We start from the raw sequence: 17753 nt of genomic DNA, 5'->3' as shown, positions 1-17753 counted from the left end.
GTGTGTCCCCTAAGCCTGTCCTCTTCCTCGGCGGCGTAGGCACAGCATTCCTTGTCTTTGCTGAGTGAGGTGGGGGTGGGGACACCTCGCAGGCCACACTGTATTTCCTCGGCATCCAGTCAAGGAATGCAAACTTGTGCTGCCTTCATTGTAGTTACTGTGGCTGATTACGCTTTAATTTCTGTTACTGCTTTTTTGCCTTTCTGTTTGCATTTACACAAAGACCTCATACGGCAATTTCACTCTGATTTCTTCTACTTTCTAACAACAAAAGTGAGGTTTATTGACACCCAGAATTTAGATGATAAAAGGCTCTTATCCTCTATATCTTGTTATTCACCTCCTTTTCCTGTTTTTAAAAAAAGTCACTGTAACCATTAGTGATTAAAACCAAAAGAGACTTTGAGCCTGAAAGTGTGGTGGTCTCAGCCACCTATTAATCTAAATCTTTCTTTCCCACTGGGTAGGTGTTATGTTGGCCTAATGTAACAGGCTTTTAAATATAGATATATCACTACAGTCAACCTGCACTCACCTTTTTTTTAGCCAGTTCCTCCCTCTCCTATAGTATAAGTTAAACAAAACAATTGACTTCAATTGTCTTTGTAACTATTACTGACTTTGGGTGGGAAAACCGGTTCTTGCTCTCTTAGGGTATGTCCCCCAGCCTCAGGTGGATGAAGGCAAAAATACATAATATATAAAAACATCAACATATCCCATAATATAATCAGGATTGATTAGATTCTAGCAGAGAAAACAGCAGATGTAAAATATTATAAAAAAGAAAGACAATGTTTAACATCCCAGGTAGAACCATAAAAGAGATCTATGCCTATGAAGGTGTTTGCAATGACTGTATCTTACTGTCACAGAGAAACACAGCTGACACCAAATATGGAGTCAATGAGGACACCAGAATAACAGCTGAAAGACTCTGACAGAATACAGCTACAATGTTGGGATTCAAGAGATGAGAAATAGTGGCTTTGACTATAATGCAATATAATTTTATAAGCCATTAAAATTAGAGGTGAAAAAGAAAGCTCTATTAAATTACTGTGGGCCGTATCTTTCTGCCTCTACAAGATTAACAAAGCACATTTCTCAATAGATGTCTCAAAAAATTTAACTGACCATTCATTGAACTCTAAAGTGGATACGCTGCAATTTCATAAGCATTTTATCTCCCAAGTTAGACTGGTCCTAATGAGCAAGCCTACATCTTATTTTCAAGATCAAAGTTGCCTTTGTGACAGCACCTCCTTGCCATTCTGTCCTTCCAAGGGGCCAAGCCTGTCGGCGTAAGGCTAAGCTGGCCCAACAGATAGAAACGGCCAGAGGCTCCCCAGAAGCCTCGTGACCTGGTCAAAGTCGGTCTGTTGGAAACAGAAGAGGTTAGGCTACTTCAGAAAAGTAGTTTTAATTTAAAGAAAATTAAACCCCCTTTACCAACCCCTCTAGTGCCCTCCTCATAGAAAAGAGCACACTGGGCACTTGCAGCAGGCGAGGGCAGGGAGTCTGGCCATGGTCCCACAAAGGTGTGGCCTAAAGCTGCTGTGTATCGTTCTTCACGGCCTGAGCGTCTGTCTCCCTTCCTGACTACGCTGGAAGCGTGCCAAGGGCAGGGACCATGGGGAGCTGTGCGGGTGTCACCAACACCTTCTCTGTGCCCTGTTCGCGTGTTTGCTGGAGACGTTGATGTTGTTAGGTAGATAAGTAAGTTAGTTATTTAGCTGAATTTTGAAAGGCATCCCATTTCCTTTAAAAATTGAGCAGTTGATTCTTGGTCTTAGTTAATGTGGGAAAGATCCCTTATCTGTAGGAGGAATAAACACACAATGAGTACAAAAATTCACACATTGCATTAGTTTATTATTATATACATTCATTTGTTTAGAAAACACAAATAAAGCATAAAATCATCAGAATATTTAAACAAGCCAAAACTATAAATGCATATTCACTTCTCTGATTCTTTTTTTGGCTCAAAGTTGTACCAGTTGTGTCAGCATTTTATCAGAGTATGGGTGTAGAACTGGTCCTATGTGATAATAATAGTTATAACTGATAAAATTATTCCATGATTTAGTAATTTGGGGGAATTCTGCATGAAATGAGGTTAAAATAAACTTCTCAAAGTTTTTGCATTATGCCAGCATACTTTATATTCAAGGTTAGAAGGCAGGGAGATGGTATGGGCTTACTAATATCACATAACTCATTTTATGGAACAACTAAGGGACTGGTGGTCTTAGGAACACACTTTGGGAAATGCTGAATTAGACACATTTCCAATGTAGGCTCCTCTTGTTAGAGAAATTTCACCATTGAAGACCTACATCAAAAGACCTACAGCTCTGTAAACATGCTGGGATGGTGGTTCTCCATCCTGGCTACCCCGTTAGAACCACCCAGCAGCTTTGAACATATTGGTGCCTGGGCCCCACCCCAGGCAGCTAAGTCAGGGCCTGAGGGGGCGAGATGCCTGATTTACAACATGGAAGTAGTTACAGCCCCCTCACAGGGTTGTCGTGAAACAGAAATGAGATTGTATGTGTGAAATGCATACACAGGTGCCTGAAACAAAGTTTAGTTTTCAAAAAAGTGTTTCATTCTGGGGATAGTGTAGAATTCCAATTCAGAAATGTTGGAGATACAAAAACAGAAAACCACTATTTGGCGGCCATGGTTTCGCATCCATGGATGTTAAAATCAAAGCAGAAGGGGAGAGTGACAAACAAGATATTTGCATGGTCTCAAAGTGTTTTCCCTTTGAGACCATACTTAGTAATTACAAAGGGGAAAATAGTGATTTAACACCAGGAGAACCTGGCAGACCACACCTGAACGAATGATGAAAGGTAACCTCCCCAGTAACGAGACACATCCGCATCGTACACCTCCTCATATCACTGAGAAGAGCGCACCATTGCTTCTGTAGTGTTCTTGCCAAAGCTGCATCATCTGGGTTTACTTACATGGAACATCAGACAAACCCAAATCAAAGGACATTTTACAAATAACCGGTCAGTACTCTCCAGAAGTATCAAGGTAATGAAATGAAAAAGAAAGAGTGAGGAACTATTACTAATTGGAAGAGACCAAGAAACCATGACAAAGGACTGCAAGGTGTGAGCCTGGATTCAGTCAAGGATCAGAAAAAGGGTATTAGTGGGACAATTGGTGAAAAATTCAAGAAACTCTGCAAATTATACATTTTTCAACATTATTTCCTTGGTTTTGATAATTATGCTAAGGTTATGTAAGATTTTTAACATTTGGGGTTGATGGGTGAAGGGTAAATGGAACTCTGTACTGTTTTAAAACCTTTGTATAAGTTTGAAAATTTTTCAAAATAAAAGTTGAAAAGAAAAAAAATAATGTTTCTTTATTTCTTATCGATTCTTGGACTTTCAAGATAGGAAAATCAGTATTCGAGGTGGCTTTTCTCCTGCTAGGGTGTCTAGAGTAGAGGGGAGGGAGGCCCCTGAACCGCAGAGTATGTGTTCATACAGTGAAAAGGAGGCCTAAGGTGTGCGCTTTAACAAACGTTTCATATGATTTTGATAAACGTGGTCCCTAAATCAGCGTGGCTGGAGGGTTTGGTAGAAGAGGAAAACAAAGAGATGCAGAAAAGGAGGGGCAGGAGGAGGGGGGCTGGTGAGAAGGAACCAGAAGCTGCTGGAGACGGGCGTCGGAAACAGCCCTTGAATAAGGGGGCAGGGGAGAGAGAGAGACAGTTGTCAGAGCCGGGAATAGCTATGAAAGACGCTGAGAAAGGCAGGGAAGGGACAGAAAGATTAGAGATATTTTACTGGCATTATGCATGTATATTCTCCTCGGTATTTGCTCGCGCAGCAGAGGTGTTGATTTCTTTTCCATTTTTTCCTTTGGGTGTTACTCCATGCTGAGACATCCTCAAACGCCTTGGTAATGGCACTATTACATTGTGACACAGGCTAGATCATGTCCCTCACTTGGAAGACAGATGACATAACCATTTACCTGGTAGCCCTTTGGCCCTCATGAAGAAAAGTGGTTTGGCCACGGACTCGGAGCCCTGAAGGAGCGCGCAGCACGGTTAGCTGGCCAGCGCTGGGCGTGAATGGTGAGCACCGCCTGCAGCCTCGGGAGAACTGCTGGTGGAGTGTGGCCGAGCCATTACGGGGGGTCTCTCGCAGACGGTCTTCCCTGCGGGGCCCACTTGCTTCTTTCTAATCTCTTTCAGGACCGGAAGCCAGAAATGAATCTGAAGAGACAGAAGGGTGGATGAATGAGCATCAGAGTCATTTCAAATGCCCCTGACATAAACTTCTCATCGTGGGGCTACTGGTGTAGGGAAAAACTGAGGAAGACTTTGAAATGGCCAGAAAAAAATGATTCTTGTGGGTTATCTTGGTCTTTCATTGTCTATGAGCTATTTCCCAATGGTGTACAATGGAGACAGCTGATAGCAACAATGCAAAGGATTCTTGTCCGGGGACCTGCAAATAAATTTTGCCCTATGGAGTACAATTGATCCTCCCATGTGCCCTTGTGCAAGAAGTCAGTTTTGCATCTATGAAGCAAATTCATTTTGGTATTCCTGATGGCCTATACATCTGTGCACTTTGAATTGCTCTTTGAATTTGTTAGAATTTTTTATTGTTTACTCTTTTATTAATAAGTCAAATTCTTTGACAAGCATTTATTTTATGTGTATGAAAGTCATTATGTTACCATATATGTATATAAGCATACATATATATATATATATATCATGATGTAGGTATCATATATATATTACATATGCCAGAGAAAGAGCAAATTCTTTATAGTTTACCAAGCTATAGTAGATAATTTCCCTCTCTGTTATTTATTTATTCTTGACCCAGTAAAGTAATTCCTTACTGGACATTGTCCTTTAATAGCCATTGTAAAGGGCCTTCCCAGTAGTCTCTATAATATGACTAAACATCCTCATTTGCAATCATTGTTGGGAGGATGGCTTATAGAACCCTCTAGACCAGCACTTAAAATCACGACGCTGCAAGCCTTTGCCATGTTTACCTCTTAATCCCTCCATCTATGTCAGTGGCCCATCTGTTGCTAAGGATATAACCATAATGGGAAGTAGAAGAATGCTTTGAAATTCCATTTTTCCCACAAACTCAAAATTTCCTTAATTACAGCTTATACCCTCATCTCAGCCTTACCTTTGTAAAGTACAGGCTCAGCTGCTTTTTTCCTTCTCTGACTGGCTGTTTTGACCTTTTTTTCAGTAGCTTCGCATGCAAGTGTTGGATGCGCTCCCTCTGCACGCTCGGGTAGAAAGATGCTGACACCAGGATTTTAAGCTGCATCAGGAAGGAGGACAGCAGTCCTAGCACCACTAGTATCACAAGAATAATACTGAGAGGAATCCAGGTCTTAGACAGAAGGAGCTTTGGTTTAGGGATGCAGTTGGGTTCAAACAGAGATATGTTAAAAGAAGAATCATGGATGATGTTTTCAGTTCCTTGCTCCTAAAACAGAAGAATAAAATCATCAAGACCCATGGCATTTCATACTCATTCCTGGTCTTTCTCACTACTGCCCCGTGACATATATCATTTGTCTTAAAGTGGGGAGGGAGCCTTGGCAGAAGGAGCTGCCATGTTTCCTTTTGTGACTGGAGTAAAGGCCAAGCAGTGAGCCTTATCTGTAATGACTGCAGTGTTTTCCAAAGTGGGTTTGTGGAGATATAGGTTTCCTTGAAAAAGGGAGTCAAACAAGTTTGTCTACTTGTCCCTTCTTTGGAGAGTCACGGTGCCCATAAAACTTCTGAAGGCTCTGAGAAGAAGGCAGAGAAATCTGTTTAACTTCAGCCAGCTGTTATCCTAAAAATTTGACCACATAAGCCATTTTTATGGAGCACCTGTTTCTATACATTAGGGCATATGGGGCTAATGAAAGATGGTTTTTAACTCAAATGGAGGCGACGTTTTTTGGAGCATAACCTCTTAAGGCCCAGCCATTTGCCTCCCATGAGACCACCAGGTCATAAAGATGTAAAGTCATTAAATTATGTTCTAAGTCACCATTCTAGAGCTGGTGGGGAAGGGGAATTATTCTTAGTGCAAGAATACTAAGAATAGTCTTTACTGAAGGTAGCTCTAAAATCCTATTTTTAGAGGTCTCAAAATAGGACCTTTTCTTATCTCTTGGATGCTCCAGAAGGGTGCATTCCTTCCTGCTGGTATGCAAGAGAACGAATCGGTTGCTCTCAGCAAACTGACGCAGAGGGCAGAAGATGACATTCAGCCACCCAGCCAAGCCACCAACAAGAGAGGTGTGTGCTGATTCAGCTCTTTCTTTTCTCTGACCTGAGAAAGTCATTTAATCGCTCATTGGATTTGTTTTCTAATTTGGTAAAACAGGAATTAATGGACCAGATCCTTCCCATGAATAAACTGCTCCCAGGGTAAATTACACACCTTGGAGATGGAGCATTAACCTTATAGACTGGAGTCCTCAGTAAGTTATTATCACCACTGCACCCCAGTGTCCTGGGGCCACAACTTTTGAGAAAGAGCCCTACCACACCCAGAGAACACCAGCCACCTTGGATGTACCCTAATACCTGTGTTGAACCTGGAAATCTCAAACCAGGGACCTCTATACAAAAGTGAAGGGAAATCTGTAATTTCCCCAGCTCTATGGCTAAGCAATGAAGGGCATTTGTGTTGCCTCTCCTTTTCTTTTATTAAGATAGTTTGCCTACAATTAAATAGAGAGATTTCTATCCCCAGAGCAAAGGCATGCACTCTTTTTAATAGTATCGAAGAAACAAACACATCGACTGAGTCAGTGATGAGAAATCCTGCAATAAGAAAGCAGCGGGTGTTCAGTCTGGGGAGAAGTTATTTAGTCTGGGAAACTAACCGGGGATTTTGCAGCTGGGAGTCAGGGCTTCATAAAGATTGAGTGAGTATTTTTGTACAGGGCTAGTGGAGGGTAATGTGGAAGATGAATGAACTCTCTCAAAATCCAGAGCAATATACTAAATGGTACCCTGATGTTTTAAAATGTGTTTACCTCTCTTAAGTAAACAATTTGCCAAGACAGGGCTGAGTAATGGACAGAGAACCTGCTCTGGCATCAGACAGTCCCAGAAAGCTAATCTAGACAAATGCTATGCACATAGTAGGTGCTCAGTGAGTAACAACTATGGCTCTTTGTTCTTACAATGCCAACCCCTCCAGCTAGCTCAGTTCGGGTCATTTCCCATCTTTCTTTTTCATTTAAAATTGTATGAAAGTAGGAGAGACATGTCGGCCAAACCTTGAGCAGATGTCTCTCTCCCTGCTGACTTCTCCTTCGCAAATCTGCAACGGTGGAGAGACCAGGAGCCTCCAAGGGCGTCCTGGGGTAAGGGCAGGGCACGGCTGGTCGCGGGACGCTGCTAGCAGCACTGCGTCCCAGGCCCCATTGGCGAGAGTCTGAGGGGAGCTCCCTCAGCCACCTCGGCCTCACATCTGTTCCCGCGCCCGCTCTTGTGCTGTCCCTGTGAGTGGATGTGCGGCCTCCCCCGCCAGGACTGAGCCCCTCTGTGGCAGCCATCAGGGTCCGGACATCTTTGCATCCCTGGGACCCCACGCCCAAAAATTTATTTGTGAGGACACTGTCATCGGAAATCTTCTGGGCCTTTTTTCGAAGGCGGAGCTTAACGTTTTTACCGTTTGTCTAAATGGCGAGACCTCACAAAATGGACATGGTTGTTGACTGAGAGAGAAATCAATGAGAAAGAAACAAAAAGAAGGAAGGAGAGGGGGAGAGTAAAAATAAAAACAGGAGGTAAATGGGGGCCCAGGGGAGGACAGAGGCCCTTTAACTAGCCCCCCCACCCCCCTGCCGCCCCCCGCCCAGGATCAAGCCTGTCTGAAACTCTTGTTTGACTTTCACTTGAAGCACAGCTTCCATTATCCACCCTGCTCCAGATACCTACAGCAACAGGGTTCTTGTAATTAACTAAAGTCTTCAGGGGACGCAGCGCGCTCAGTAATCAACTCGGAGAAGCAGCCCCGGGGCAGGAGGGGCAGGGGCCTGGACGGACCTGCTGAGCCAGAAGAAAAGGGGCAGATCCCAGCCCAGAAACAAAGAGAGACGTGGGAAGTGGGGCTTCAAAGGAGGATTTGCAGGCAATCCCCTCTGAGACTTCCCCCGCGCCGGGCACAAGCTGTGGTAGCTCAGTAAAGAGAAGGGAAATCAGATGTGAAGAAGCAGCTGCTTGGGCAAGCGTACACCCCAGCATGAATAACTCTCCCCGCCCCCGTCTTGCACGCACACACTATACAAGCACGTAAACACACACACAACACATTCAACACATACATGCAGAAGTGCACTTCCCACCTAGCTCAGTTTCACAATTTCTGGGTGACCAAAAATATAAAACAAGCCTCTGACAATATCCAGATCCTCTAAAATGACCCCATAATCACAAATTCCCACACGGACAAATGGAAACGAGAAGAGATGGGGCACACAAGACCACGGCATTTGCTGTTAGAACTCAGTTGCCTAGAGAAGTGAGAATGGAGGGAACAAAGGCAGATGCCCCAAGACTCAGGAGGCACAAGCTCAGGGAGACACAGTGTCTTGGCTAATGAAGATTTGTGTGGCTCTATCCGATGGTGCCATTCTTTGGACGGTGGGTTTAGAATAGCGATTCTCGATCTTGGCTTGAAATTACTCGGGAGTTCTTATGAATGCCTCACCCAGGCCTCACCTCAGTCTGGTCAGATCCAGGGGCCAGGTGGGAGCATCGGATTGGCTTGTTCAGCTCCCAGGGAAGGCTGCCCCAGGGCCACTGGTTTATAAGATGTTTGCTTTCCAGCACCTGAAGAACCTGAGTTTCTTGAAGGGTGATCTATGGACCACCTGCTTTGAAATCAATGAAGTGCTTATTAAAAGTGCTCCCTTGATTAAAACAGAATCTCTGTAAATTGAGGCCTAAGGTTCTGCATTCACCCCAGGATATTCTTAACAAACTTAAGGTTGAAAGCACTGACCTAAGTTGTCTAAAAAACAAAAGTGTAGCTGGTTTCATTTCTTCATGGCACTAGCAGCAGCCGTATTGTTTGGTTACTTAGGAGCTCTTTTTCAAAGGCCATCCTCTTAAACACTACACCGATGCCTTAGGATGCCTCCTGTTTGAGAAGGACTTGGGACTCAAAAAAAAAAGACATTCTCCTTCAGAGAAGGCGCTCGCAGTCTACTTGCATAACAGGTCTGAGGAGAGGGAAAGTCAGGCCCCTAATCTGGCCTTGGGGTTCACACCAGGTACCCTTGCTTGAGGATCAACTTTGTGTTCCCCATCAGAGACCCCTATTCTCATATTTCAGTGTCCGTTGATTGTAGGAGACTGAAAAATGGGCTCCCAACAGTATAAAATTCTAACCCCCAAATCTGTAAGTGTGGTTTTATTTAGGGGGAAAAATGGACTTTGCAGATGTGATTCAATTAAGGACCTTGAGATGGAGAAATTATTATCGTGGTGAGCCCCACTGCAATCACACGCATCCTTTAAGAGGGAGACAGAGATTTTACATTCACTGGTGAGAAGGCCATGTGAAGACAGAAACAAAGATGGGGTGGTGCAGCCACAAGCCAAGGAATGCCGACAGCCACCAGGAGCCAGGGGAAGCAAAGGGTGGATTCTCCCGTAGAGCCTGAAAGGATTATGTCTCTGCCAGCACCACCTCGAAGTCCTCCTAGCAGCACTGATTCCAGACTTCTCAACCCCAGAACTATTAGAGAATAAGTTTCTGTTGTTTTAAGCCACACACTTTGTGGTAATTTGTTACCGCAGCCACAGGAAACTAACACAGTGACAACTTCCAGAATGATATCCTCTAAAACAGGGACTTCAATTTAACCAACCTCTGATGGGCTCCTGTGCATGTGAGGCACCGTGCCAGGCACCAGAGGCCCGAGGTGGTAAGACACTGACCTACCTTGGGGGGTTCGTCATCTTTTGCAAACAGACCAGCAGACAGCCAGGATACACCCCGACCAGTACCCGTGAATGCCTACCTCCCTGTGCAGTTTCAAGTGAACCTCCAGCGCTGGCAAGCTTTGAAAATGTCTGCTCACTGAGAAAATGAGCCAATACAGCAGAAAATCGATGGCTGCAAAGAGCACCCAGATGTAGAGATGGGTAAGTATGGGGAGGAAAAACAGCCCCAGGTTCTTCCTTTCTTTAGGAGTCAGCCGGAAAGACGGGATGACCACATACTTCTTCCTTTCCTTCTTATTCAATGGCAGGACACAGGGTCTCTGTTGATGCCTCTCCCTTTCATCAAACTGAACAAACTGCCTGGTGATGTAGATGTTTTCAAACTTCCAACCATGAGGGTCCAGAAATCGCTTCATGAAGAGGCCAGTGCCTAGCAGCACCAGCAAAAGCCCTGCAAGGGCAAGTAGCTGGCGTCCCAGGGAGGACAGCATCTCTGTTGTGGTCACCATCTGGTACAAGACCCCCAAGACTTCACCTTTAGTGTCATTTAGCTGTGCCTCCAGGGCTTGGCTGGGACTGAAAAGAGAGACTGCCAGGGTCTGATTCCAAGAAACAAGATCATCAAATAGATCTAGGTGAGTAGTAAGGCCATAAATCCACTGAATTGCTTCAATATACCTTTTCAAAAGTGGCAAATGTATGGAAAAGCTCTTTGCCCTTAGGTTGCAAGTCATACAGTCCAGAAGACCCTTAAAGTTGTGGAAGATATTTTCCACGTGTCCAAAGATGACTGTCCCTGTGCCAGCTGCGATCAAAGCGTTCCTGCCTTCACGCAGGCCACAGGAGAGGAAGAAGAGGAGAATGAAACATCTCACGTGCTTGGAGCAGCACAGCAGAACACACAGGATCACCCAGGAGGTGGTGAAGACTACAGATGAGGACAGAAACCAGGAGAAGGCAACTGAGAGGAGGCCGGCCGAAATGAAAGCAACAAAACAACAAACTCCCAAATGTTTGATAAAGTCCATCCATCCAGGGCTTCTTGGAGACACGTATGTTCCCCAAAGACTTAGGAAGATACCGCTGCCCGAGTTCCAGACCCCCATGCTCCCTGTGGCCCTGGAAATGAGAAAGAGACCGGGTTGAGATGTTGCTTTTGAATGTCCTCTGCCACTCTGTAAAGGGCATGGTGGTAGATTCATTGCAATTACCCTGCTTGGTCCCCACACCCCTTTACAATGTGACTTTCCAGTTTCTCCCATCAGGAAGTGAGAGAAATAGAATCCATCAAGAAGTGGGGTCCATTTCTCCAACCCTTGAGGTTGGAATGAACTTGTGATATCTTTGGCCCATAGACTGTGACAGAAGTGACAGTGTGCCAGTCCCAAATCTATGATTCACTCTTGTCTTTCTCTTGGAAACTGCTAGTAACTTTTTAACAAGTCCAGGTGTATTAGTCTTCTGTTGTTCTGGCAAGTGACCACCTACTTAGTGGCTTACAGGAACATGTATTTATTTTCTTATAGTTCTGGAGGACAGAAGTCTAAACTGGGTCCAGATTTCCAGTCAAGATGGCAGCAGAGGTAAACATGGCTCATCTCCTTGCACAACCACATCAAAATTACAACTAAAATGTAGAATAAGCATCATGTAGAACCATCAGAAATCAAGTTGAGTGGAAGTCTGACAGCTGTGGAATTAAAGAAACCACGTCCATCCAGACTGGTAGGAGGGGCCAAGATGCAGAACTGGCTGGTTCCATACCCATGTGTGATGGGTAACAATTTGGGGGGCATATCTCAGGAGTGAGGAGTCCCAGCCCTACACCAAGTGCCCCAGCCCAGGGTTCCAGTGCCAGGAAGATAACCCACCATAACTTCTGGCTGCAAAAACCAGCAGGGATTGAGAAGGTAGAAGAAACTTCTAGAGTCCCAAGCAGTTCCTCTTAAAGAACCTACAAATGGGAGCAGGGAGCTACTTCTGACTGAACCACATGTGTGCGAGTTGCCATGATGGAAGTCAAACCAAAAAAAATTCATAGGAAAAGGTACAAAGACATCCCAAGAGACAAACATATTTTATAAAAATAATGATTCTGGTTCTTCAAAGACATTCCCAAGAAAAGTTGTTAAGGAAGGTGGGCCTAAAACCACATCAAAGAACTTTCAGAAAAGTGCCACAAAACCAGGGAAAAAATGTGTGAAGCAGTTCAAGAATAAGCAGCAAGGAGATAAAATACAAAAGAACAAATTCCAGCAGGCAAATAAATTCAACAAGAAGAGAAAATTCCAGCCAGATGGAAAAAGTGATGAATCAACAGCCAAGAAACCCAAATGAGATGATTTCAAAAAGAAGAAAGAACTGAAGCAAAGCAGATAACTCAGTGACAGAACCAACTATGACATTGTTGTTTGGGCAAAGCAGATTTGGGAGATCATACGAAGAAAAGATTGTGACAAAGAAAAAAGAATGAAGTTGATAAGTGATTTGCAGAAGTTGATTCAAGGAAAAATTTAAACTATTGCATTTGCACATGATTCAACCCGTGTGATCCAGTCTTACATTCAGTATGGCAATGAAGAACAGAGAAAGCAGGCTTTTGAAGAACTACGAGATGATTTGGTTGAACTAAGTAAAGCAAAATATTCCAGAAATGTTGTTAAAAAATTTCTCATGTATGGGAGTAAACCACAGATTGCAGAGATAATACGAAGTTTTAAAGGCCACATGAGGAAGATGCTCCGACATGCGGAAGCATTGGTCATCGTGGAGTACGCATACAATGACAAAGCTGTTTTGGAGCTGAGGAACATGTTGACAGAGGGGCTCTATGGGAACACGTTTTAGCTTTACAAGTCAGCAGATCACCCAACTCTGAACAAAGTATTAGAAGTACAGCCAGAAAAACTAGAGCTTATCATGGATGAAATGAAACAGATTCTAACTCCAATGGCTCAAAAGGAAGCTGTGATTAAGCACTCATTGGTACATAAAGTATTCTTGGACTTTTTTACCTAAGCACCACCAAAGCAAAGATCAGAAATGATCAAAGCCATCTGGGAAGCGCTGATATACCTAGCACCCACACATGGTGGTGCCAGAGTGGCCGTGCACTGCCTGTGGCATGGCACGTCCAAGGACAGGAAAGTGATTGTGAAAACAATGAAGACTTACGTTGAAAAAGTGGCTAATGGCCAGTACTCCCATTTGGTTTTATTGGCAGCATTTGATTGTATTGATGATACTAAGCTTGTGAAGCAAATAATCATATCAGAAATTATTAGTTCCTTGCCTAACATAATAAATGACAAGTATGGAAGGAAGGTCCTGTTGTACCTACTAAGCCCCAGAGATCCTACACATACAGTATGAGAAATCATTGAAGTTCTGCAGAAGGGAAATGGAAATGCACGCAGTAAGAAAGATCCAGAGATCCGACGCCGAGAGCTCCTAGAATCCATCTCTCCAGCTTTGTTAAATTACCTGCAAGATCATGCCCAGGAAGTGGTGCTAGATAAGTCTGCATGTGTGTTGGTGTCTGACATTCTGAGAGCTGCCATTGGAGATGTTCAGCCTGCCATGAATGCCATTGCCAGCTTGGCAGCATCAGAACTGCATCCTGGTGGCAAAAATGGAGAGCTTCACATTGCAGAACATCCTGTGGGACATCTTGTTCTGAAGTGGTTAATAGAGCAATATAAAAAGATGAAAGAAAATGGAAGAGAAGGTTGTTTTGCAAAAACACTTGTAGAGCATGTTGGTATGAAGAACCTAAAGTCCTGGGCTAGTGTGAACTGAGGTGCCATTATTCTTTCTAGCTCTTCAGAGTTCTAATCAAGAAGTTGCAGACAAAGTCAAAGCTGTACTGAAAAGCCTGATTCCCACATTGGAAAAGAACAAGAACACCAGCAAAGGAATAGAAACGCTACTTGAAAAACTATCACTACAGATGGAAAGAATTAACAAGACAGAATCATTTTTTCTCTTCTGATCTGTTTTCCCACTGTGGAAAAGAAGGGCTGGGGGGTCCACCTCACTAATAATTTGTGTACTTACTGTAATTTGTGTTTCTTTTTTGTGTAAAAATTTATTTATAAAATGCTTTCTAAAAAAAAAAAGAACCGACAAATGGACTTACTCAGACTCATTCCCTCTGAGCTCCAGCACCAGGGTAGCAGCTTGAAAGGCAACAGTGCACACAGGGAGGTTGAAGTGTCTGTCATCAAGGCGGGAGCTGGGGGATACATTTCTCCCAGAAAGAAAGGGAGGCAGAAGCCATTGTCCCTTTTCTGAACCCTCACCTGCAGATCCACAGAGCTGACAGGCGGATGCCATATCTGAGACTCCAACAACCTGGTTCACACTGTTTGTCCTGCCCTGAGGGTCTCCCGAGGCTCTGTCCCACCTAATTTATGGGCCCACCCCAAGCTGTTTAATAGGGACTTTTCTATGTGAATGGCTGGTCTTGTCTCAAGGTTCTCAACCTCCTAAATCCTCTCAGACAAGTAACAGCTGGCCTCAGTGAGTCCCCAGCCACTTTACCTCTTGCTAAGTGGCCCCAGGCCTGGCACTAGCAGCAGTCAGCCTAGATTCATCACCTGGGAAACTGCAAGCTCAGCACAAGTAAAGCCATATCAGATTGCTTTATAGGTCAGGCAGGGTGACCCTAGGGCATAACACAGGTGGGGGCTAACCTTGGCCTGAATCACCTGGAAAACTCCAGGGCCAGCACACCCAGTGAACAGCTATAAACCACATCTGAGCACTACTACTCAGCCCCTGCACAGCTGATCCCCAACAGAGGTTAGAGGGTGGTGGTCAGTGGTCACAGCCAGTCCTTGACGCTGACTGGCTGGCGTAAATTCCTCCTACTGACCTGCCAACACCAATTGAGTCTCAACTACAAGAGGAGGGTGTACTTAGCCTACACAAAGGTTCATCTAGAATACCCAGCTTGGGTGATAGGGGAGGCCATGCCACTGGACCCTACAGGACACCTACTTAGTAGGCCATGCAACTAAGAGAGTCATAGTAGCTCTATCTAATACATAGAAACACACATAGGGAGGCCTCCAAAATGAGGAGACAAAGAAACATGACCCAAATGAAAGAAGAGATCAATACCCCAGAAAAAGAACTAGACAAAATGGAGATCAGATGCAGAGTTCAAAATGCCAGTTATAAGGTTGCTCAGGGAACTCAGTGAGGATATTAACAGCATAAGAATGATCCCGTGAAAAGTGAAGGATACACTAACTGAAATAAAGAACAATTTCCAGGGAAATAACAGTAGAGTGTATGAAACTGATAGCCAAATCAATGATTTGGGACATAAGAAAGCAAAGAACAATTGATCAGAAAAATAAGAAGAAAAAAGAATCCAGAAAAAAAGAAAAAAAATAGTGTAAGCAGCCTCTGAGACAACTTCAAGCATTCCAACATTTGCATCATAGCGGTGCCAGAAAAAAAAAAGAGAGAGAAAGAGCAAGAAATCAGAAATCTATTTGAAAAAATAATGAAAGAAAACTTCTCTAATTTAGGGAAGGAAATAGACATGCAAATCCAAGAAGCACAGAGTCTCAAACAAGGTAGACTCAAAGAGACCCACTTTAAGACATATCATAATTAAAATGCCAAAGGTTAAAAATAAAGAGAAAATATTAAAAGCTGCAAGAGAAAAGCAGTTAGTTACCTACAAGGGAGTTCCCATAAGACTGTTAGCTTATTTCTCAAAAGAAACTTTGAGAGCTAAAGTGATTGACAAGAAATATTCAAAGTCATGAAAAGCAGGACCCTGTAGCCAAGGTCATTCTACCCATCCAAGTTATCATTTAGAATCAAAGGGCAGATAAAGAGCTTCTTAGATAAGAAAAAACTAAAGAAGTCCATCATCACCAAACCATTATTATATGAAATGTTAAAGGGACCTTTTTAAGGAAAGGAAGAAGATCAGAACTATGAACAATGAAATGGCAAAAAATACATATCTATTAAAAATTAAATCTAACTAACAAAGCAAACAAGAAGAACGGAGACAGAATCATGGATACGGAGAGCATTTTGGTGGTTGCCAAATGGGAGGGGCATGTGGGAGAATGGGTGAACAGGTGAGGGAATTAACTACAAGTAGGTAGTTACAGAATAGCAATGGGGACGTAAAGTACAGTATAGGAAATGGAGTAGCCAAAGGACTTGCATGACCCACGGACATGAACAATGGTGTGGGGTTTGCTTAAGGAGGTGGGGGGTGTTGGGTAGAGGGGGGCAAAGGGGAAAAATTTAGGGATAACTGTAATAGCATAAGCAATAAAATATTTTTTAAAATTTTAACTTACAAAAAACAAATAAATAAAAAGGGTCCAGAAGACTGTGTTCCTTCTGGAAGCTGTAGAGGAAAACCCATTTCCTTGCCTTTTTCACCTCCCAGAGCCTGCCCGTACTCCTCGCCTCATGGACTTTCCTCCATCTTGAAGCTAGCAATGTTATATCTTCTTTTTTTCTTCTGACCTCTGCTTCCATCCCTGTATTTTTCCTCTATGACTGTAATCTTCCTGTCTCCCTCTCATAAAGACCCCTGTGATTATATGTGCCCACACAGATAATCCAAGAAAATCTCCCATCTCAAGATCCTTAACTTAAGCACGTATGTAGAGTCCCTTTTACCATAAAAGGTAATGTCTTCACGGGTTCTGGACATTCAGACATGGGTCTCCTTGGTGTGGGGGCCATTATTCAATGTCATATACAGATTGGGCTGCTGGATTACAAGGGGTACGTGACCAGTCTATTGCATCAACTCAACCAATAGCCAGCTAACTGCCAAATTGTAAAAGACCATCCTAGACCAGCCAGTCCTTAGCCAGCCCAACAGCTGATCACAGATACTTGTTCAATAATAAATGCTTATTTATTTTAAGCCTTGGAATTCTGTGCTGCTTTGTTAGCCAGCGGTTGTTACTTGATAAGAGCATCAAAACTGCATCATGGGTCTTAAAGGTTGAAACCAACCCTAGGCCAACAGATAGGCTGAAATTTCAATTAACTGCTTTATGTAAGATCACTTTTTGATAGCTGTCTATTTTTTTGTGCTCTAATTTTACAGACCAGGAGGCATATCAAGGGCATCCGAACTTAAATGTGGCATTGGCTTGGGGCCACTGTATCTCTGCTCTGTAACAGCCGGGCCTTTCCTGCTCCTACCTTCCGAGTGCAGTTCTCTCCTGAGACTCGTACAAGGGAAACAAGAATTTTTTTTTACTGAGTTAATTATCTCTTCTTTTTCTCCAAACCTGGTATAATTAATATAAGGGTGCTAAGGGGCTACTTCCACTCTGTCAGTCTCACAGGTTTAGGTCTGTGATGAACTTGGGTTTATTTGGAACAATATAATATCGATTTGAGATGTTTCTTGATTGACATGAAAATATCTAATGAGCATTATGCCATATGTATGGGATTTCAGAGAAGACATTGATCAGTTTTAAAACTCTCAAATAAATGTCTTCTCACATTAGATACGATGGGGCTGGATTTGTGGACTATCTCAACGCTGCCTGAGCCAGCGACTCTCTCCCAGAGTGTGAGGGGTCCAGGCATTGGCTAGAGGGCGTGAACTGAGCAACCTGGGGTGACGAAACGATTCTCCGCCTGTGATCAGGCAGAATGTGGTTGATGTAGGGCGGAAATGAAATGGGGAAATAAGCAGGTTAGGAGCAAACCTGTGGAAATTTCTCCAGCCATAATATAGAGGGCTTGCTGCTCCTGTCATGTA

At 43.5% G+C, this 17753-nt stretch overlaps 1 protein-coding gene and 1 pseudogene across 1 annotated transcript; one reads left to right on the top strand and one right to left on the bottom strand.

Annotated features, from left to right (window-relative positions):
* Nucleotides 1-4227: 4227 nt before the first annotated feature.
* DCSTAMP (dendrocyte expressed seven transmembrane protein) lies at nucleotides 4228-11088 on the bottom strand. The gene is made up of 2 exons (XM_054590069.1): nucleotides 10262-11088; nucleotides 4228-4252 (listed from the first exon to the last, which is right to left on the bottom strand). Exons 1-2 carry the CDS (start codon nucleotides 11086-11088, stop codon nucleotides 4228-4230), a joined length of 852 nt encoding a protein of 283 aa, XP_054446044.1.
* A 903-nt stretch (nucleotides 11089-11991) lies between these two features.
* On the top strand, nucleotides 11992-13973 carry LOC129084424 (pumilio homolog 3-like; annotated as a pseudogene).
* The last annotated feature ends 3780 nt before the right edge of the window (nucleotides 13974-17753 follow it).

This window comes from Pteronotus mesoamericanus, unplaced genomic scaffold (assembly GCF_021234165.1).
Source record: "Pteronotus mesoamericanus isolate MK-2021 breed Mesoamerican mustached bat unplaced genomic scaffold, CSHL_Meso_final scaffold_174, whole genome shotgun sequence".
Classification (NCBI taxonomy): domain Eukaryota; kingdom Metazoa; phylum Chordata; class Mammalia; order Chiroptera; family Mormoopidae; genus Pteronotus; species Pteronotus mesoamericanus.
This window is presented reverse-complemented; position numbering and strand designations above follow the sequence as displayed.